The 17494-nt window shown below is 38.0% G+C and overlaps 1 protein-coding gene across 1 annotated transcript; it reads right to left on the reverse strand.

The window, feature by feature from the left end:
* Positions 1–3596: 3596 nt before the first annotated feature.
* S100A3 (S100 calcium binding protein A3) lies at positions 3597–10332 on the reverse strand. The gene is made up of 3 exons (XM_003768010.2): positions 10259–10332; positions 6631–6776; positions 3597–4245 (listed from the first exon to the last, which is right to left on the reverse strand). The coding sequence occupies exons 2-3, from the start codon at positions 6769–6771 to the stop codon at positions 4084–4086; spliced, it is 303 nt and encodes a 100-aa protein (XP_003768058.1). The 5' UTR covers positions 6772–6776; positions 10259–10332; the 3' UTR covers positions 3597–4083.
* Positions 10333–17494: the final 7162 nt, after the last annotated feature.

Genomic DNA, 17494 nt, shown 5'->3' on the forward strand with positions numbered 1-17494 from the left:
CTGACCAAGAGATTTTCATTATGTGAGAGGTTAAAGAAGGTTAAGATTCCACAGAACAATTAAGATCAATAGAAGTCTTGAGTAAACAAGGAATTAGGGAGCTAGGAAGGCATAGGTGAATTCAGCCAATCAGAAAGAGACTTGTGGTTTTGAGAAAAACACAAACTTTTTTTTTAAGTCTGGTAGTCTTTTTGTGCATTATTATTTTTTTTAATAGCTTTTTATATACAAAACATAGGCATGGGTAATTTTTCAACATTGACCCTTGCAAAACCTTCGTTCCAACTTTTCCCCTCCTTCCCCCCACCCCTCCCCCAGATGGCAGGTAATCCCATACATGTTAAATATGTTAAAGTACATGTTTAATACAATAGGTGTATACATATTTATACAGTTATCTTGTTGCACAGGAAAGATTGGATTTAAAAAGAAGGTAAAAATAACCTGAGAAGAAAAAAACAAAAATGCAAGCAAACATTAACAGAAAGAGTGGAAAGGTTATATTGTGGTCCATACTCATTTCCCAGTATTCTTTCTCTGGGTGTAACTGATTCTGTTCATTATAGATCAATTGGAACTTATTTGGATCCTCTTATTGTGGAAGAGAGCCACATCCATCAGAATTGATCATCATGTAGTATTGTTGTTGAAGTGTATAGTGATCTCCTGGTTCTGCTCATTTCACTTAGCTTCAGTTCGTGTAATTCTCTCCAAGCCTCTCTATATTCATTTCTTATAGAACAGTAATATTCCATAACATTCCTATATCATAATTTATTCAGCCATTCTCCATTTGGTGGGCATCCCTTCAATTTCCAATTTCTAGCCACTACAAAAAGGGCTACACATATGGGTTCCTTTCCCTTCTTTAAAATCTCTTTGGAAAATAAGTCCAGTAGTAACACTGCTGGATCAAAAGGTATGCACAGTTTGATAACTTTTTGACGATAGTTCCAAATTGCTCTCCAGAATGGTTGGATCCATTCACAACTCCACCAACAATGTATCAGTGTCCCAGTTTTCCCACATCCCCTCCAACATTCATCATTATCTTTTCCTGTCATCTTAGCCAATCTGACAGGTGTGTAGTGGTATCTCAGAGTTGTCTTAATTTGCATTTCTCTGATCAATAATGATTTGGAACATGTTTTCATATGACTAGAAATAGTTTTAAATTCTTCATCTGAAAATTGTTCATATCCTTTGACCATTTATCAATTGGAGAATGGCTTGATTTCTTATAAATTAGTGGCAATTCTTTATATATTTCAGAGATGAAGCCTTTATCAGAACCTTTAGCTGGAAAAATGTTTTCCCAGTTTATTGCTTCCCTTCTGATACTGTCTGCATTAGTTTTATTTGTACAAAAACTTTTTAACTTAATATAATCGAAATTTTCTATTTTGTGATCAATAATGACCTCTAGTTCTTCTTTGATCACAAATTCCTACCCCCTCCACAGGTCTGAGAGGTAAACTATCCTATGTTCTTCTAATTTATTTATAATCTCATTCTTTATACCTAGATCATGAACCCATTTTGATCTTATTTTGGTGTACAGTATTAAGTATGGGTCAATACCTAGTGAGAAAAGCACAAACTTAAGATAATAGCCCATTTGGCCCAAACTGCTCCTTCTTCCTGAAGAGGAGAGGAGCCTGCTTCTGACCAGAACATTAAGAGGATTCCTTAAGATTCTTCTTTAATAAATTTTCCTCAATATCTAGTTTTCAGTTAGAAATATAGTAACATTATACAATAAAGTCCTAATAATTTCTCTTGGAATTTTGCTAGCCAATCAATGGTAATCCAGTCTTATGGAATCTTTCTCCTTGTAACTAACTCCTTTTGGGGGCCAGTTCTGATAAGTATCACAATAACTAAAGCCTATTAGGACATTTTTAGGGTTAGCCAGACATTCAGTATCATAACCCCCCACTTGTCACACCACCATCTTCTGCCTCAATGGTGTCTATATTTGGGGGTATATTTTGAGATTAAATGTTAAGATTATAGGGATACAGTCAGACTCCCTATGCTGGGCTGAAAATGTAATGCTGGAGAAACTGAGGCAGGAGAGAGATTAGAGAGGTTTTTTTAAAATATTTTATTAGTTGGAGAGCATAATTGACTGGACAGGACTCTCGTCTCAAAGTATCCAGCGATGAATGTGAATTCTCAATGACATATATAGCCACTTGCCTCAGCTACAGGGGTAGACCAAGACAAGGATGGAGTCAGAAAACTGAGAGTGGGAAGTTTCAGGACCATAAATTTGGTTCTAGCAGGATGGGGGAAAACTGGAAGCCAAAGTCAGGATGTCTGAATAAACAGAAGTAAAGATGTCAATGAGGTATCTGGGATAGTCTTATCTTTTGGAATATTTTAGAAGGGTAGTGTCATAAATTCTTGAGGACAGAAGGAGTTAGGAGTTAGGAAGTCTGATCTCCCTCTTATCTTGAGTCTCACATTGACAATTTATAACCAGAGCAAATGGTCCTCAGTCTTAATGGACCAGAGTGGGGTTTTACAACTAAGAGAGTTGAGGCAGAACAGTTAAGGAAACTAAGACAGAACAATTCAGGGAAACTCAGTCAGGACAATAAGGGAAACTAGTGCAGGGAAACTGAGGTAGAACAGTTCAAAGAGACTGTGGCATAACACCAAAATAGTGGGGTTACACACTCCTATTGTGTGTAATATGATGGGGGTACACAGGGTGATGCCCCAAAAGTATATTGAGATTATGGGCAGATAGTATGAGGTGTCCCAAAAGAATTTGTAGACTTAAAACTTCTTCAAATAAAGAAGCAAAGATGTATTATGCTATTAACAGCAGGCTAAATCCATAAGGGTTTTTAGCAAGGAAAGGGAGTTTTAGCAATTACAAGGGAAAGTCACCTTTAAGAAGGAAGATGGTGGGCTAACCCTAAAAGGGATTTAGCACCCTAAAAAAAAGTGTTGGGGGTTTACAAGTAGGTCTTTTATAGGGAAATTTTCCTCAGAGATTGATATCATAACTTGACTTTCTATTTGAATGTAGGAGCTGCAGAGTTTTGTCAATGCAAAGAATTCAGCTAAGAATTCTACCAGACTTCCACTTGCAATTTGGGACTTTAATAAAGTTCCGCTTGAACAAAAAGCCTAATAAAAAAAAATCTATTTATAATCCTATCAGGGCTCCTCCCTGCTTGCTTCAGGGAATAGCTAGGTTTCCAGATTGTTTTCAATGATTCAGTTTCTCTCTGTCATCACCCATTTAGCTACCAGGACCTCTTCAGTCTCATTCTCAAATCTAACCACAAGCCCTTTTGCTGCAGCTTCAAAACCATTTCCTCTTCTTCTAGATCCTTCTTCCTCTAAATAGTGAGACTAAAAGAGAATATTAAAAACATTTTCTTCCATCTAGTAATATCAACAAATTCTTCTAGCAGCCCCTCAGCTTTCTTTTCACAGGGGATCCAAGTTTCTCAAGAGAACAGCTGCAATTTGAGGTATTAGGTAAAACATTTGGAGTTTGGTTATAAAAGAAGCCCAGTCCCAACCCTATTCTCCATTCCCTTTAAGAATAGCCACACCATCCCAAAGGGTGCTGGAACAACAGCCATTTTTATTGAGAGATCATTCACAATGGTGAGCATATTAACAATGAAAGGAATTCCAAGTCCAGTATCTTGTTCCTACTAATCCCACCATCTCTCTATATTGGCTCTTTACCTCCCCAAAGAACTTTTTTAATGTATTCTTGCATTATGACAGAATACCACAGATCCAAGGGGAAGGCTAAGGGAATGCAACAGAGATGGAAGATGAGAAGGGAAATTTCTTTCCTAAGGGTTATAAATCAAATTGAAAGCTGAGACAGATCAAGGCATGTCTAGATTATGAGACCTCAAAGATTTGGTGGTCCAAATCATCCTCAAAAAGAGGATCTGGTCTTCAACAGAACTAACAAGTGACCATTCATTCTCTATAAGACAATCTCTAGGTAGACAGGGATATAACATCTATCTTAAAGTTCTTTCCCATGCATCAATTCACTTTATTGTTCCCCATCCCTGATCCATCCCACTTATGGGGTTGCTAAGGACAAGGAGGTTTAGGGGGACAGTCTCGGAAGTACTCATGACAGTAGAGGCAGAGACAAGCCAGAGCGCGGACGTACTCAGTGAAATCCACCTCACAGTCCTTGTTAGTATCCATCAAGCTCAAAAAATTGTTGTAGTCACACTCCCGGAGCCGCGTCTAAAAATATGTAGAAGAGAGAAAGAAGGCGATCAATACAGGAAGAAAATCCTAGCTTTCTCACATTAGCACCATGACATAAAAGTAGAAGTATTAGATTAGATATTAAGAGAATTGGGCCCCCCAGCTTTTCCACTGAGCCCCTGGGTGACCTTAGGCAAATCATTCATCAGTGTCTCTCATCTGGATCAATGTTCTATTTCATCTACATTGTACAGAAAGATAACATCTCATTGTCAGAAAGTTCTTTCTGTGCTCTAATCTAGGAACAAGATATTTGTTCATGCTAAGCAGAATGTCCTTCATTTTTGAAAAAATGGCCCCAGGAGCATCAGCACATTGTTGGTGTGTGAGATGGGTGCTAGACCCCCTTTCCCAAATTAACTAATCAGAGACATCTTCAGGTACAAAGAGAAAACACTTATTTAATCCCTGCAAGGAGAGACCCAGACACACCTGGGAGCCATCCCAACTCCTGCCCTGTGCTCCTGAACCTGACCAATGGGAAGTAGGAAAAGACGCAAGCCTTTTCATTGGATAGATTAAAATGATGTAACCATCCTAGATCAATGGTCACCAGTGTTGTCTGCCTCCCACAGGTCCCATTATTTCCTGCAACTTCCTGTTACTTCCTGCAACCCAGGGTTCAAAGCCTGGGAATAGGGATCATGTGACTTTCTGAAATCCAAGACCCCATCCTCTCACTCTGGGTACAGGGATCATGTGACCCAAGTCCAGTCTCAATACTGAGAAATTCTTCATCCAATCAGTCCCATTCATTGATGGAGTTGTGAAATGATCCAACCATTCTGGACAACAATTTATCAATAAAACTGTGCATAAATTTGAGTCCACAACTAGGTCTGTATCCCCCAGAGAACATATAAGAGGGAAAAGGACCCACATGTGAAAAAATGTTTGTAGCAGCCCTTTTTGTAGTAGCAAGGAATTGGAAATTGAGTGGCTGCCCATCAATTGGAGGCTGAATTAGTTATGATATATTCATGCTGTGGAATATTATTGTTCTACAAAAAATGATGAGCATGCTGATTTCAGAAAAGCCTGGAAAGAGTTACATGAACTTATGCTAAGCGAAACAAGCAGAATCAAGAGAACATTGTATACACAAACAAGATTATGTGATGACCAACGGGAATGGACTTGGTTCTTCTCAATAATGTGGTGATTCAAGGCAATTACAATAGACTTGTGATGGAAAAATGCCATTCACATCCAGAGAGAGAATTATGGAGACTGAATATGGATTGAAGCATAGAATTTTCACTTTTCATTTGTTTTTTCTCATGGTTTTTTTTTTCCCTTTTGGTCTTGATTTTTCTTGTACAACGTGACAAATATGAAAGTATGTTTAAAATAATGCACATATTTAACCTGCATCAGATTATTTGATATCTTAAGAAGGGAGGAAGTAAGGGAGAAAGGAAGAAACATTTGGAACATGAAGTCTTACAAAAACAAATACTGAAAACTATCTTTATATGTATTTGGAAAATAAAAGATAATAAAAATTAAAAGAAAAAGAAAAAGAAAAAGAAAACTGGCCCAAGGAGTATGGCTAAGTCATTGGAGGCTTTAAAGATTACACTATAAATTCCCCAATACCATCATAAACTGTATTTTCTGGCACTAAAAAAAAAAAATGTACTATGCTAAAAATTTATTTTTAAAAATATCCTTCATTCTATTCTATCATTTGTCATTATTAATTAATAATAATCTCATGTCTATATAGCACTTGAAGATTTAAAATTCTTTCCTTATAACAGTGGTGGCAAATTCAAATAGAAATGGATTTCAAATGGCCACACATTAACTTAGAAAACCACAAATTAATACTATCTACTTTTTTTTTTTACTTTGTTAATCATTCCTCAATTACATTTCAATCTGATTTGTGCTACATTTGCCAGTTTTGTGGGTTGCTTGCAAACTTGGCTACAATTTTTATCCCTCTTCCTTAAAACATTCTTCAAAGTAACATTTCTTTTTCCAAAGGATATTTCATCACATTGTACTTGCATTGATAACTCTATTTTCTATCCTGTGTTTTGCATAAACACACATATCTATGTGTGCTAAATCATGATGAGAACTCCTGCTTTGGGGGAATTTCAGTTCAAGCATAATGAATTTTATTCCAACCTTTTTTTGAATAAATGATTAGAATAAGATTATGCAGTTAAGTTTCAAAGCTGGGCTTGGAATCTGCTTCTCCTGACTCCCAATCCACCATTCAGAAAAAAAGACTTGATTCCTGCTCCTTCCTCCCATCCTGCACAAGATTTCCAGCTCAAGGAAAGATAAGTCATGAGATGTAAAAGTTCACCCCCCCACACACACACACAACCTTCAATTGTCTTTTACCGGGGATAGAGCAGGCAGCTCCTTCAGCAGCAATTCTTTCAGCTCACATTGGGAGAGTTTGTACTTGTCCCCTTCACGATTTGCATACTCTTGGAAGGTAGACACAATGGCAGCCACAGCTTGCTCCAAGGAGGTCGGCATGGTCACTTGGGGAAAGAGGGCATAATTATTTTACGGCCAGAACATATGAATACATATCACATCAGGGGATACAGCAAACATTTATTAAACACAAATAGTATAGTAAGGCATTGAAGAAAATACACAATGTAGATAAGACAGTCCCTGCAATCATGAAGTTTACTATTTAGAAAAGGGATAAAAAACATTAATAAAGACTTAAAACATAAATGCAATCTATAATACACTGTTTCCTAAATACATTAGAAAATTAGATAACACATGCTATGTTCACTTTTTTCTCCCTTTTTCTTCTGCTTTTTTCTTCTCTCATGATTTTTCACTTTATTCTGATTTTTCTCTCCCAACATGATTCATAAAGAAATGTGTATAAAAAATCAATATACATGTATAACCAGAAAAAAAAAAGAAAATAATAAAGGGGAGAAAATATATAAAAAAAAGTTTCCTACTACAAAACTATAACCTCTACAAGGGAATATATAGAATCTTAATCATCTTTCCATCTCCCCTAGAAACAGATAGCTATGATAGAGTCAAGAACAAGGGAAGTCCCCTTGAACTTCTCCTTTCTATATATCTCCTCAGTCTTTACCTTCTCCCATTCAGTCCCTCATTCTCTCAATGAATCCCTAATATTTACTCTCACTTTGGTTTGCCCTCCCTCCCCATCCAAATTTCTTTAAAACCACAACTCAAATACTTCCATGAAATCTTCCTTAGCATGACAAAATGGAAAAGAACTCTGGCTTTGGAGTCACAACCTGGGTTTAAATCTTGCCTCTGGAGGTGCCTAGATGTCATAGTGGATTGTGTACTAGTCCAGAAGTCAGCAGGACCTGAGTTCAAATCTAATTTTAGACACAACATTTACTAGCTGTGTGACTCTGGGCAAGCCACTTAACCCCAATTGCCTCACCAAATAAATAAATAAATATATCTTGCCTCTGTCACTCACTATCTATCAAGTCACTTAACCTCTTAATCATTCAGCTAGGAAGTGGATAGAGCACTTGAGGACCTGAGTTCAAATATGATCCCAGATATTTACTTACTGTGTGATCCTGGGCAAATCACTTAACACCAATTTCTAAGTGTGTGTGTGTGGAGGGGGGGGGGGGGGGGGGGGGGGGGAGGAATGTAATTGGGAACTATTTAACAAAATAAATACGAATATAATAAGACAAAAATGATCTTAGAAAATGTTCTAAGTTAATATGTGGCCCACAGAGATCCTTAACTGTGGGTTTATTAATCTTTCCCTTTTCTAGTTGAATATGACACTGCTATGCTGGATAACAAGACTGAGTTCCAATAGGATCCTGGCAGACAGATTGGTTGGTTGGAGGGTTTCAAGCAGAAGTCATATATGACTATTGAAGATCAGAGAGTCAGAACTGAAAGAAAGCTAATCAAATTCTTATTTTGGGTGTTGTAGCCTTCTACTACTCTGCTCTGCTAGGTGTGCTACTGTGGTCCCTTCCAGATCAGTTTTAACGATTCTGTGATCTCTTTTCTTGTCTCTTTAGATTCTGTTCTCTTTCAAGATTCTCCTGCCTACCCCCATGGCTCTAACACTTATAAAGGAGTTTGGCTCATAGTTTTGGGGCACTCCATTAGAGATCTTATCCTTTTTGTTATTCAGTCATGTCTGACTCTTTGTACCCCATTTGAGGTTTTCTTGGCAAAGATTTTTTAAAAAGTGGTTTGCTATTTACTTCTCCAACTCATTTTAAGATGAGTAAACTGAGACAGACAGGATTAAGTGACTTGCCCAGGCTCATACAACTAGTAAGTGTCTGAGACAAGATCTGAACTCACAAAGATGACTTCCTCACCCCAAGATCCTACCTCCCCAACTCTGCCTGTTTTCACCTAGTGAAAACCCCATCTCAATAGGAGCCCTACAACATCCATTTCCCCAGGGACTCCTGAAAAGAAAAGGGATGTTCAAAGTGAGGCACTGGAGGTGTTGAATCCCATTAGTGTTTTCACCCTTGGGTCCTTGGAATAAAGCCAAGGAATGAGAAAGATTTAGAAATGCTGAGTATTCCCAAAGTCTGCTCTCCTTCCTCAATGATCTCTTTCCAACCTCATGAAAGCTGGATGGTGCTGTGAAAAGATTCTTGTACAGAGTTGCTAGAGATTAGTTTCTAGTTCTCTTCCCACTGCTCCCTTAGAAGTGGGTCTCAGCTGCCTCATGTGTGAAATATGAATAATGACACTTTACCTGCCTGAATTCAGGATATTAAAATAGATCTTCAAAGGTCCCTTCTAGTCCTAAGACTTCAAACTCTATACCATGTAGGGAAACTATCTTTCTGACTTGAGCTACTTTGAAAGTATCTTGGGAGATGGGTTACTGTATGGGGCCACCCTTCCCAGCCCATATTAAGGGATAGCTACCCAACTGGGAAATCCTTTGGGGAACAACCATTTCACCAATCCCATGCCAGGAAACCCCAAAGCTAGCCAGGAAAGTAGTAGTCATTTCCATTCCGCACAAAGTGACTCATACCCTGCTCCCTAAGGGAGAGAGAGATTTCTCTGACAAACAGCCTAGTGCCATAAGCTTTCTCACTCTCCCCTGATCTGGCCCATTCACTGACTTCTACAGAGGGATCTCTAGTAAGGCAGTAGCCATGAGCAGGATGGAAGGAGGGGCTTTCTATAACTTTTTACTGTTGCCAGATGATGCAGGATTTCCTAGGACCTAGAGGAAAGTTGGAGGGGAAAGGGAAATTGAACCTCAGGGATCTCTTGGATCAGTCCTATATCTTTCAGTCAACCTCTCCAGGCTCTAGCAAGGAGTCCACAGATCTGTCTCAACCCATCCTTGAGCTCTCCCTAACTGAACAGGGAAAGAGAGGGGAAGGATCTATCTAAAAGTAGCAACTGACTCTGGACACTGAGCCAATATTTTTTCACAACTCTGCTCACCATGTCTTCAGATATGGCATATGGTCAATAAGTATTAATTCTTTGGTATGAATCAGGAAGCCTGAAAGGTAATATGCCACAGTGGGCAGAGTACCATTCTTCAAGCCAGAAAGACCTGAGTTCAATACCTATCTCAGACACATCCTGGCTGTATGACCTTGAATACATCATTTAACATCTCAGTGTTATAGGCATTCTCTCCAAGACTAGAAGATTCATCTCTTAAGTCATTGAAATCACAAATTCAGTCCCAATCTCCATCTTTATCCTTCTCTAACCTCGAGAATACAAAGACAAAACCCAAAACATTTCTTGATCTCAAAGGGCTTATTTCCTACCAAAGAAGCCTAGAGAAGTTGTTTTCTGAGACCATCCCTCCCATATCCCCAACATCTTTTCCAAGTTTGTCCCCACTAGAGCAATCAATTGCTCTGCCTCTCCACCCCCTCACCCCACAAAATCCCTTGTCCACCATTAAAGTGGAGTGATAGTATGGCAAAAGTATCCTCTACAACACACTTCTCTTCACTCCAACCAGAACACTTACCACTGGGCTAGCTTCTCAGCTGTGGTAGCCAATGGATGGGGGGCATCCCTATTTGTAGGCTCCTGCCTGGGAAAGAAGGCAATTACAGGTGACCAGACTAGCAAGGATAGTGTTTAGCGACTCCCCCCCAGGGGCACTTTTTATTAGAGACTCACACCTCTTCCCTGGCTACCCTCACACATCAAAGAGCTCATTCTGCCAACCTCAGCACCATCCATTCTTGGGTCATCACTGAGCATCCAAGTCTACCCACAGCTCCTACTTTGTTCAGATCTCATGGAGTCATCAAGTCTGGTCACCTTCTTCACCACATAGACACAGGCAACCAGTGACATCTCTATGGTCCTTCTCATATATGTATGTGCCCACCCATCAAGGATAGTTAACCCAACCAGGGATGGTTATAGTTGAAGATCAGCTCCATGGAAATCCATGAGACCCACATTCACTGACCAACTTCATCCCCATGATCAGCAAATCTCATGCAGAGGCATACATCCCATTAGAAAATAAATTTCTGAAGGACCAGATCTGGGGTGGGGATAGTAGTGCCTTTTGATTTCTTTTATTTAGCTTAGCATAGTGCCTGACACATAGTTAGTGCTTAATAAATATTCATTGATGGAATACAGGTATATTGGGGCATCCTGGGAGAGCATTCCTATGACTTCACATCAGTCTTACTCCCTATCTCATGAGCCAGAGAGAATCTTTCCTATTTTACAGAAGAAACTGCAATCCAAAGTGGGACAGAAAGTTGATTGCCCAAGACTTTCCTGCAAAGTGTAGGAGGAAAGAGAGGGCTGGGAGAGAATCTAGAGTCCCACAACTCTAAGGAAGCTCTAATCCTAGAGGAGCCAGACAAGTTAATGATACCTTGACCTCATCCACAGCCCCCAGGCCCCAAACCCTTCTCTGTGTCATCATCTCCTTGAAGCTAAAACCACCCCGGAAATAGTAGTAGGAGGGGCAGAGAAGAGAAAGGGAACAGCTGATTATCCCTGTTTTATTGCCAAGGAAACATTGGGAGAAAGGGGGAGAGAGATGGGAAATATACAGCAAAAGAGGAAATCACACTAATTCAATCTAGATCAAGGTTTATTCAGTTCTGAGTAACCCTGGTATTGACACTAGATTGTTGATCAGCCTGAAACAGGCTTTTTAACTCAGTTCCTTCATTAATAAAGTATATATATAGATATAGATATAGATATAGATATATACACACACACACATGAATGCATGTACACATGCATATCTATATATGTATATATATCCATTTATATAAACATAAACATGTGCCTATTTACATGTACATAATATTCACATGCACATATATGTATAGACTTATGCATATGACCCTCACAGAGATTAAATCAGAGTGAAGTAAGTAAAAGGGTGAAAAAAAAAAACTTTTGGAAAATCAGGAATGGCATAAAGCAGGAGGAATACTTCTCAGAAAAAAGTTTCACAAACTGTAAGAATGGTGTCAACTTCCCTTCTGCTCCCACTCTCATTTCTCAGTTAGACATCCCAAGATACAGTTCTACCTCTATACACCAGATTTTTGGGGAAAGAGAACCATAGTTCATAAGGAAGTTTTAAGAGTATATTCTTATATACTCTATAGTACTATAGTATTTTGTACAGTGGTTTCCTTTACTACAATTTCCCAGTCTGGGGTGTTTGCACTGCCCACAAGATATGGCAGGTTTATCAAGAAAGTACAAGAAATTAGTGGCAAATGATAATATTAACTAATTGAGATATTCTAAAAGCAATAGGAAAAAAGTATGGATTATAGAGAGAAGAGTAAGGATGTGGGATTAGGATAGGAAAGATAGAGAATATATTTGAAAAATTTGAAGTTAAAAGAATAATTTCTTCTAACTAAATTGAAATGAAAGAGGTTTGTATACAAAATCTTTTTCAAAGTGACCCGGGGGAAAAAAATTCAGCAACAATGGCCCTGTGAAAGATAAGCTAATTGATCTCTGAAATAACCAGCAAGTTCAAATTCCCAATCAATGAAGTTACATTTTTGGTTTACCTTTGGAGAAACATAGCTCATTCTTACTAGATGATCACAATTCATTCATAACCATCTACTTAGCAAATTAAGATTCTTACTCAAATCCAAAGCAAAAAACAAATCAGAGGCTGAATATGGCATGTGAGTATCATCTTCAAAAAATAAACTATAAACAAAACTGTGGGTTGACAAGAAACAAGAATTGAAAGTCTTATTAGTTTAACTGAAGAACATTTAGTAAATGTACGATACTTAAAAATATTGTTTTGTATGGAATAAGGTTTGCTTTATTGGGAAACATATACTTATGTTTAGAAGAATTCACATGTTTAACCTATATTGGATTACTTGCTCTCTAGGGGAAGAGCAAGGTGGGGAGAGAGAGAGAAAAATTTTGGAACACAAGGTTTTACAAGACTGAATGTTAAAAACTATCTTTGCATGTATTTTGAAAAATAAAAATCTATTACTATAAAAATATTTAGAAAATTTTTAAAAATATTATCCTCTTTAATTTCTTATATGCATGTGCATGATGAATTCAGGAATGTATTTCCTTTTGCATTGAATGTGGAGGTGAGGTACAAACAAGGAAGGCTTAATGAAAGCAAAGGGATACTCTTTGGTGCAAACCTCTATTCTCTATGAATGAAAAAGGTAGCTCTTCTCTACTTCCAGCAGCCCCAATCCCACAAAATACTCAGGAAAACTACCTTTTTCCTTTCACTACTGAGAGGACAGAAAACAGAAGACAAGATTGAGAAGGAAAGCTAGTGATAAACAGAAGATATGAAATTAATGTTACCAATTAAGTCACTATCTTAGACAATTCTCTTCTCTTGGCCAGAGGACTAGAGAGACTTTTTCTAGACTTCAATCCCTAAGAAACTCTCCTCCCAACCTCTGGGTTAAGTAGCAAGTACAATTAATTCAGGGCTAAGTCCATTTAATTCATTTTAACAATCATTTATTAATAGCTTATTATGTACAACTAAAATGCCTATATTTGTTGACTCAGAGATTCCACTACTAGGCCATTGATAAGAAGTTGCCATATACAATAAAATATTGAAAGCAATAATTTTCATGGCAGCAAAGAATTAGAAACAAAATAGATGCTCATTGATTGGGGAATGGCTGAATAAATTGTAGTATTTGAATGTAATGGAATATTATTATGCTATAAGAATTGATGGATTTGATAAAGACAAATAAGAATGGAAAGATTTACATGAATTGCTGCTGAGTGAAATAAGGAAAATAAACAATATATATGATGACAGAAACAATGTCAATGGAAAGAACAACTACAAAAAAGGGGGGGGGGGGAATGTTGCAAAATTACACAGAATAAGAATGGCTCAAAAGAGAGATGATTAGACATGCCCCATTCCCAACCTCCTTGCAGAGATGAGCGGTCTATGAAGGTGGTACATAGAACATATTTTCAGACTTTTCTTGATTTATTGATCAGTTTTGCTGATATTTCCCCCTTTTTTCTTCTTTTGGTCTTTAAAAATATTATTTGTCATGTAGAATGACTAAAGGAAAGAATAGTAGGGGAAATTGTATTGATTGAATTTAAAAATTAAATTTAATTAATTAAATTGAAACATTTAAAAATGTTATTTAAAAATAAAATAATATTTAAAAATAAAAATAATGATTTTTTTAAATAGCTTACTATGTGTTCGATATTATGCTAGGCAGAGGGGCTATAAGAAGAAAAAAATGGGCACTTAACAAAAATATTGATTTCTTCAACCTCTTTATCTGGTGACTAACATGGGTATAGAGACAGAGAGTTCCACACTCAAAGCTAACCCCTAACCCCTTCATTTGCCCTTCTACATTCTAGTAGGGAGGAACAACATGTACTCAGAGAAGTAAGTGCAAGGTAATTTTCAAGGATGGTGGCCAAGCACAAGAAACCAGGGGAAAGACACCTTTTATAGGAAGCAGTACTTAGATTGTGCAGACCCAAAAGCCTATAACCATCTCCTTTTGGAAGAGAGATTCAAAGACTTATGATGTCATTGCAGGAAAGTTTAGAGGAGGAAAACCTCTCTTAGACCTGCTTGCAGAGCAGTAGCTAGTTTTGGAGTTGTCTGGGGAGTCTAGGATGGTAAGTGATTTCTTCTGTGCCACATAATTGGTAAGTCTTAAACAAACTTGGATCCATATCTCCTGGCTCTGAAGCCAGTTCTCAATCTGCTACTCTTTCTTATACCATTTTTTACACCGAGAATAACCACTCATTACACTCAGCCTTAAACCAAGTCCTCTCTGAACAATGTATCTGTGTGGAATATAACTCTAAGACTGCTTTCCAAATATTCATTCTCCTTAGAAACTAGAGCAAATTTTACTGACTCCAGAGGGGCAAGGAAAGAATCAATTCCCCCAAAGGATGGCCAGACTCCCTTCACACAAAGTCAGCTTCATGTCCAGATACTCAAGGTAGCCAATGTCTTTCTCCTGTCTCATCTAGATCTAAGAGCAGCAATCAGTACAGTTGACCTTACCGGGAGAGGGAGAAGGAAGGGGAGAAGGAAAGATGATATATGAAAGAAAAGAAGAATTAGCATTTTAAGAAGGCTGGATCAAATTAAATAACACTCACCATCACTACACACACACACACACACACACACACACACACACACACAAGTAGAGCCTTAGGGTAGAAGACTGGCCTTGAAAAAGAAAAGAAATAATTTTCTTTCTACATGTGACTCATTGGAGAGAAGTCAACTATTCATCTGCCACTGAGTAGGGGGAAAAAAAGGATCTAGGAACAGGGAGAAGGGTCCTACAACCTTGTACAATGGAATCTAATCTATAGAAAAAAAGGATTAATGGTAGGGTTATGAAAATGGAGTATAGGAAAGGAGGAAGAGGAATAGGGGAAAAGAAGATAATTAAGTCTTAATCTGCTTCAAAGTAAAGGACTGAATTAAAATTACTTCTTAGAGTAAAGGGCTATTTATACCTCAGGAATACAATTATGAACTTCAAATCTCTCCCTCCTGACATTGTCTCAGATAAGGAGATTCCTCCCATCCTCTCACCACTATACCTAAACCTCTGCCTTTCCCAATTCCTCCCCCTTATACCTATAGACCTTTTCCCTCCCCAACGCTTCTCAATATTTTTCTGCCATCCACACATTCCAATTCTTCTCCCTAGTAGTCTCTCCCATACTTGTTCACCCACATCTCTACTTCTTCTCACATTCTCCCCCCCAATATCTCCCTACTATCACCTCTTTCTCCAATAACTCACACATACCCAAACCATCTTTCTCTCTCCTCTATCAAATAAAATATATTTCTTTTCATGACCTCTCTGAATAGGGAATCTTCACCCCTGTCTTCTCTTATTCTGTTCACTGTAATTGAAGATTATCCACAAAGAGAAGACATATCTACATATCATACATAAGACTGCTCAAGAAAACACATGTAGCCATGGAAGATGTCCTAGGATGAGCTTCCCTCTTCCATCAGGATCCAAGGACTAACTCATAGAAGGGCATTAGATTTAGGATCATAGACTACTGAGGTCACCTCATCCAACCCCCTAATTTTATAGATGTGAAAAATGAGATCCAGAGAGTTTCCCCAAAGGCACAAGATTTGCCCAAAGTTATGGAAGAAAAAGAGGAAGACCTAGAATTTCAACTCAATTCTCTGATTCCATTTTCAGCATTTGCTCTATTCTAACACATTGCCTCTGTCTCATATGTTCCATTTGGTTCCAGAGGGCAGAATTAGAAGCAATTCTTTGGAAGTTAAAGGGAAATAGATTTAGTTGCCTTGGGAGGGAATGGCTTCTTTCTCACTACTGTCTTCAAGTAAAGCCTGGTTGATCCATTTATCAAGTATGTTGTAGAGAGGATTTTCAGTCAGTGGAAACTCAAAAAGTTGAGTCAGTAAGTCAGTGGATAAATATTATTTTTAATTGTCTACAGACCTTCTAAGAGCCTAAGGTCATATGAGGCCTATGTGAGCAAGGACAAAAATAGGAGTTGTTTACTTTTTTGTGTCATGGACCCTTTAGAAGTATGGTGATGCTTAATGGAACCCTTCTCAGAAGAATGTTGTTGTGCTTTTTTTAATTCATAAAATAAAATACATGATTCCAAAGAAAATCAATTATATTGAAGTAAAAATATAATTTTTTGCCATCTAAGGTTATAGACCCATTGAAACCTATCCATTGACCATGAAGCAGAAGGTTAAGAAACCTTAGTCTAGAAATCTGGCAAAAAATATCAATTTCTTCAACTTTTTCATCACTCTTGATAGCTAAGAAGTTTCTGAAGAGACCCACAGACATCAGGAGAGAGGCTCTAATCTCTCCCAAAGCTAACTTCTAACCCTTCCATCTACCTAAATCAATGCTGACTGAAGTCCAAAGCCCAAGAGTATTTCTAGAGCTGGAAAGAGATGATTTTTTTTTTTGGCCAAATACCCAGAGGGTATTAGAGAAGCTAGGCTAGGAGCAATTAGTGTGATTAAATGTTAAAGATGTAGAGTGGGTGAAGGCAGTCTCTCCAATGTGTGGGAACAGCTTCTGAAGCTGACCATAGGAAAAGTCAGAAAGGATTCAGAGTCCTCAGATACTGTTGTGTGTGCCTGTGATCTGAAAAAAAATCAGTGGAAGAGTTTTCTGAACTTACTGATGCACTTTGTAGGAAAGAAAATGAATTAAGAAAAACCCCAAAGAGGATACCTAGCAGATGACAGACCTAGTTCTTTTCCTGATTCTACCACAAAAACCTGAAACTTTCCCCAAGAAACATGGTTTCTCTTCACTCTGAGGGCCAACTATTAAAAAAAAAAAAAAAAAAGAGAACCAGGCAAAGGGCAGCGCATAATATGCATATAGGAACTAATGCTACTCTCTTCCTCTATCCCCAGAGTTTTTCCTTTCTCCCACCTCACTTTTTAGTCCTCCTACACACACACTCCCCTCAAACTAATACAGGGTAGGGAGGGGACAAAAGCAAAATCATTGTGAAGAGGGACTGAACAGTGAAACGGGAGATCATATTTCATACTAAAGGACAATCTGAACCCCGACTGGGAATTGAAGCTGAGAGATCTCTCCAAGGGATTTGGGATAAATCAAAGATAACTGGGTCAGCCCTGGGGCCATCTTGGTTCAAAGGCCAAGGATGGAAGAACTCAGAATGTCAC

The sequence above is a fragment of the Sarcophilus harrisii genome, chromosome 4 (assembly GCF_902635505.1).
Source record: "Sarcophilus harrisii chromosome 4, mSarHar1.11, whole genome shotgun sequence".
Lineage (NCBI taxonomy): Eukaryota > Metazoa > Chordata > Mammalia > Dasyuromorphia > Dasyuridae > Sarcophilus > Sarcophilus harrisii.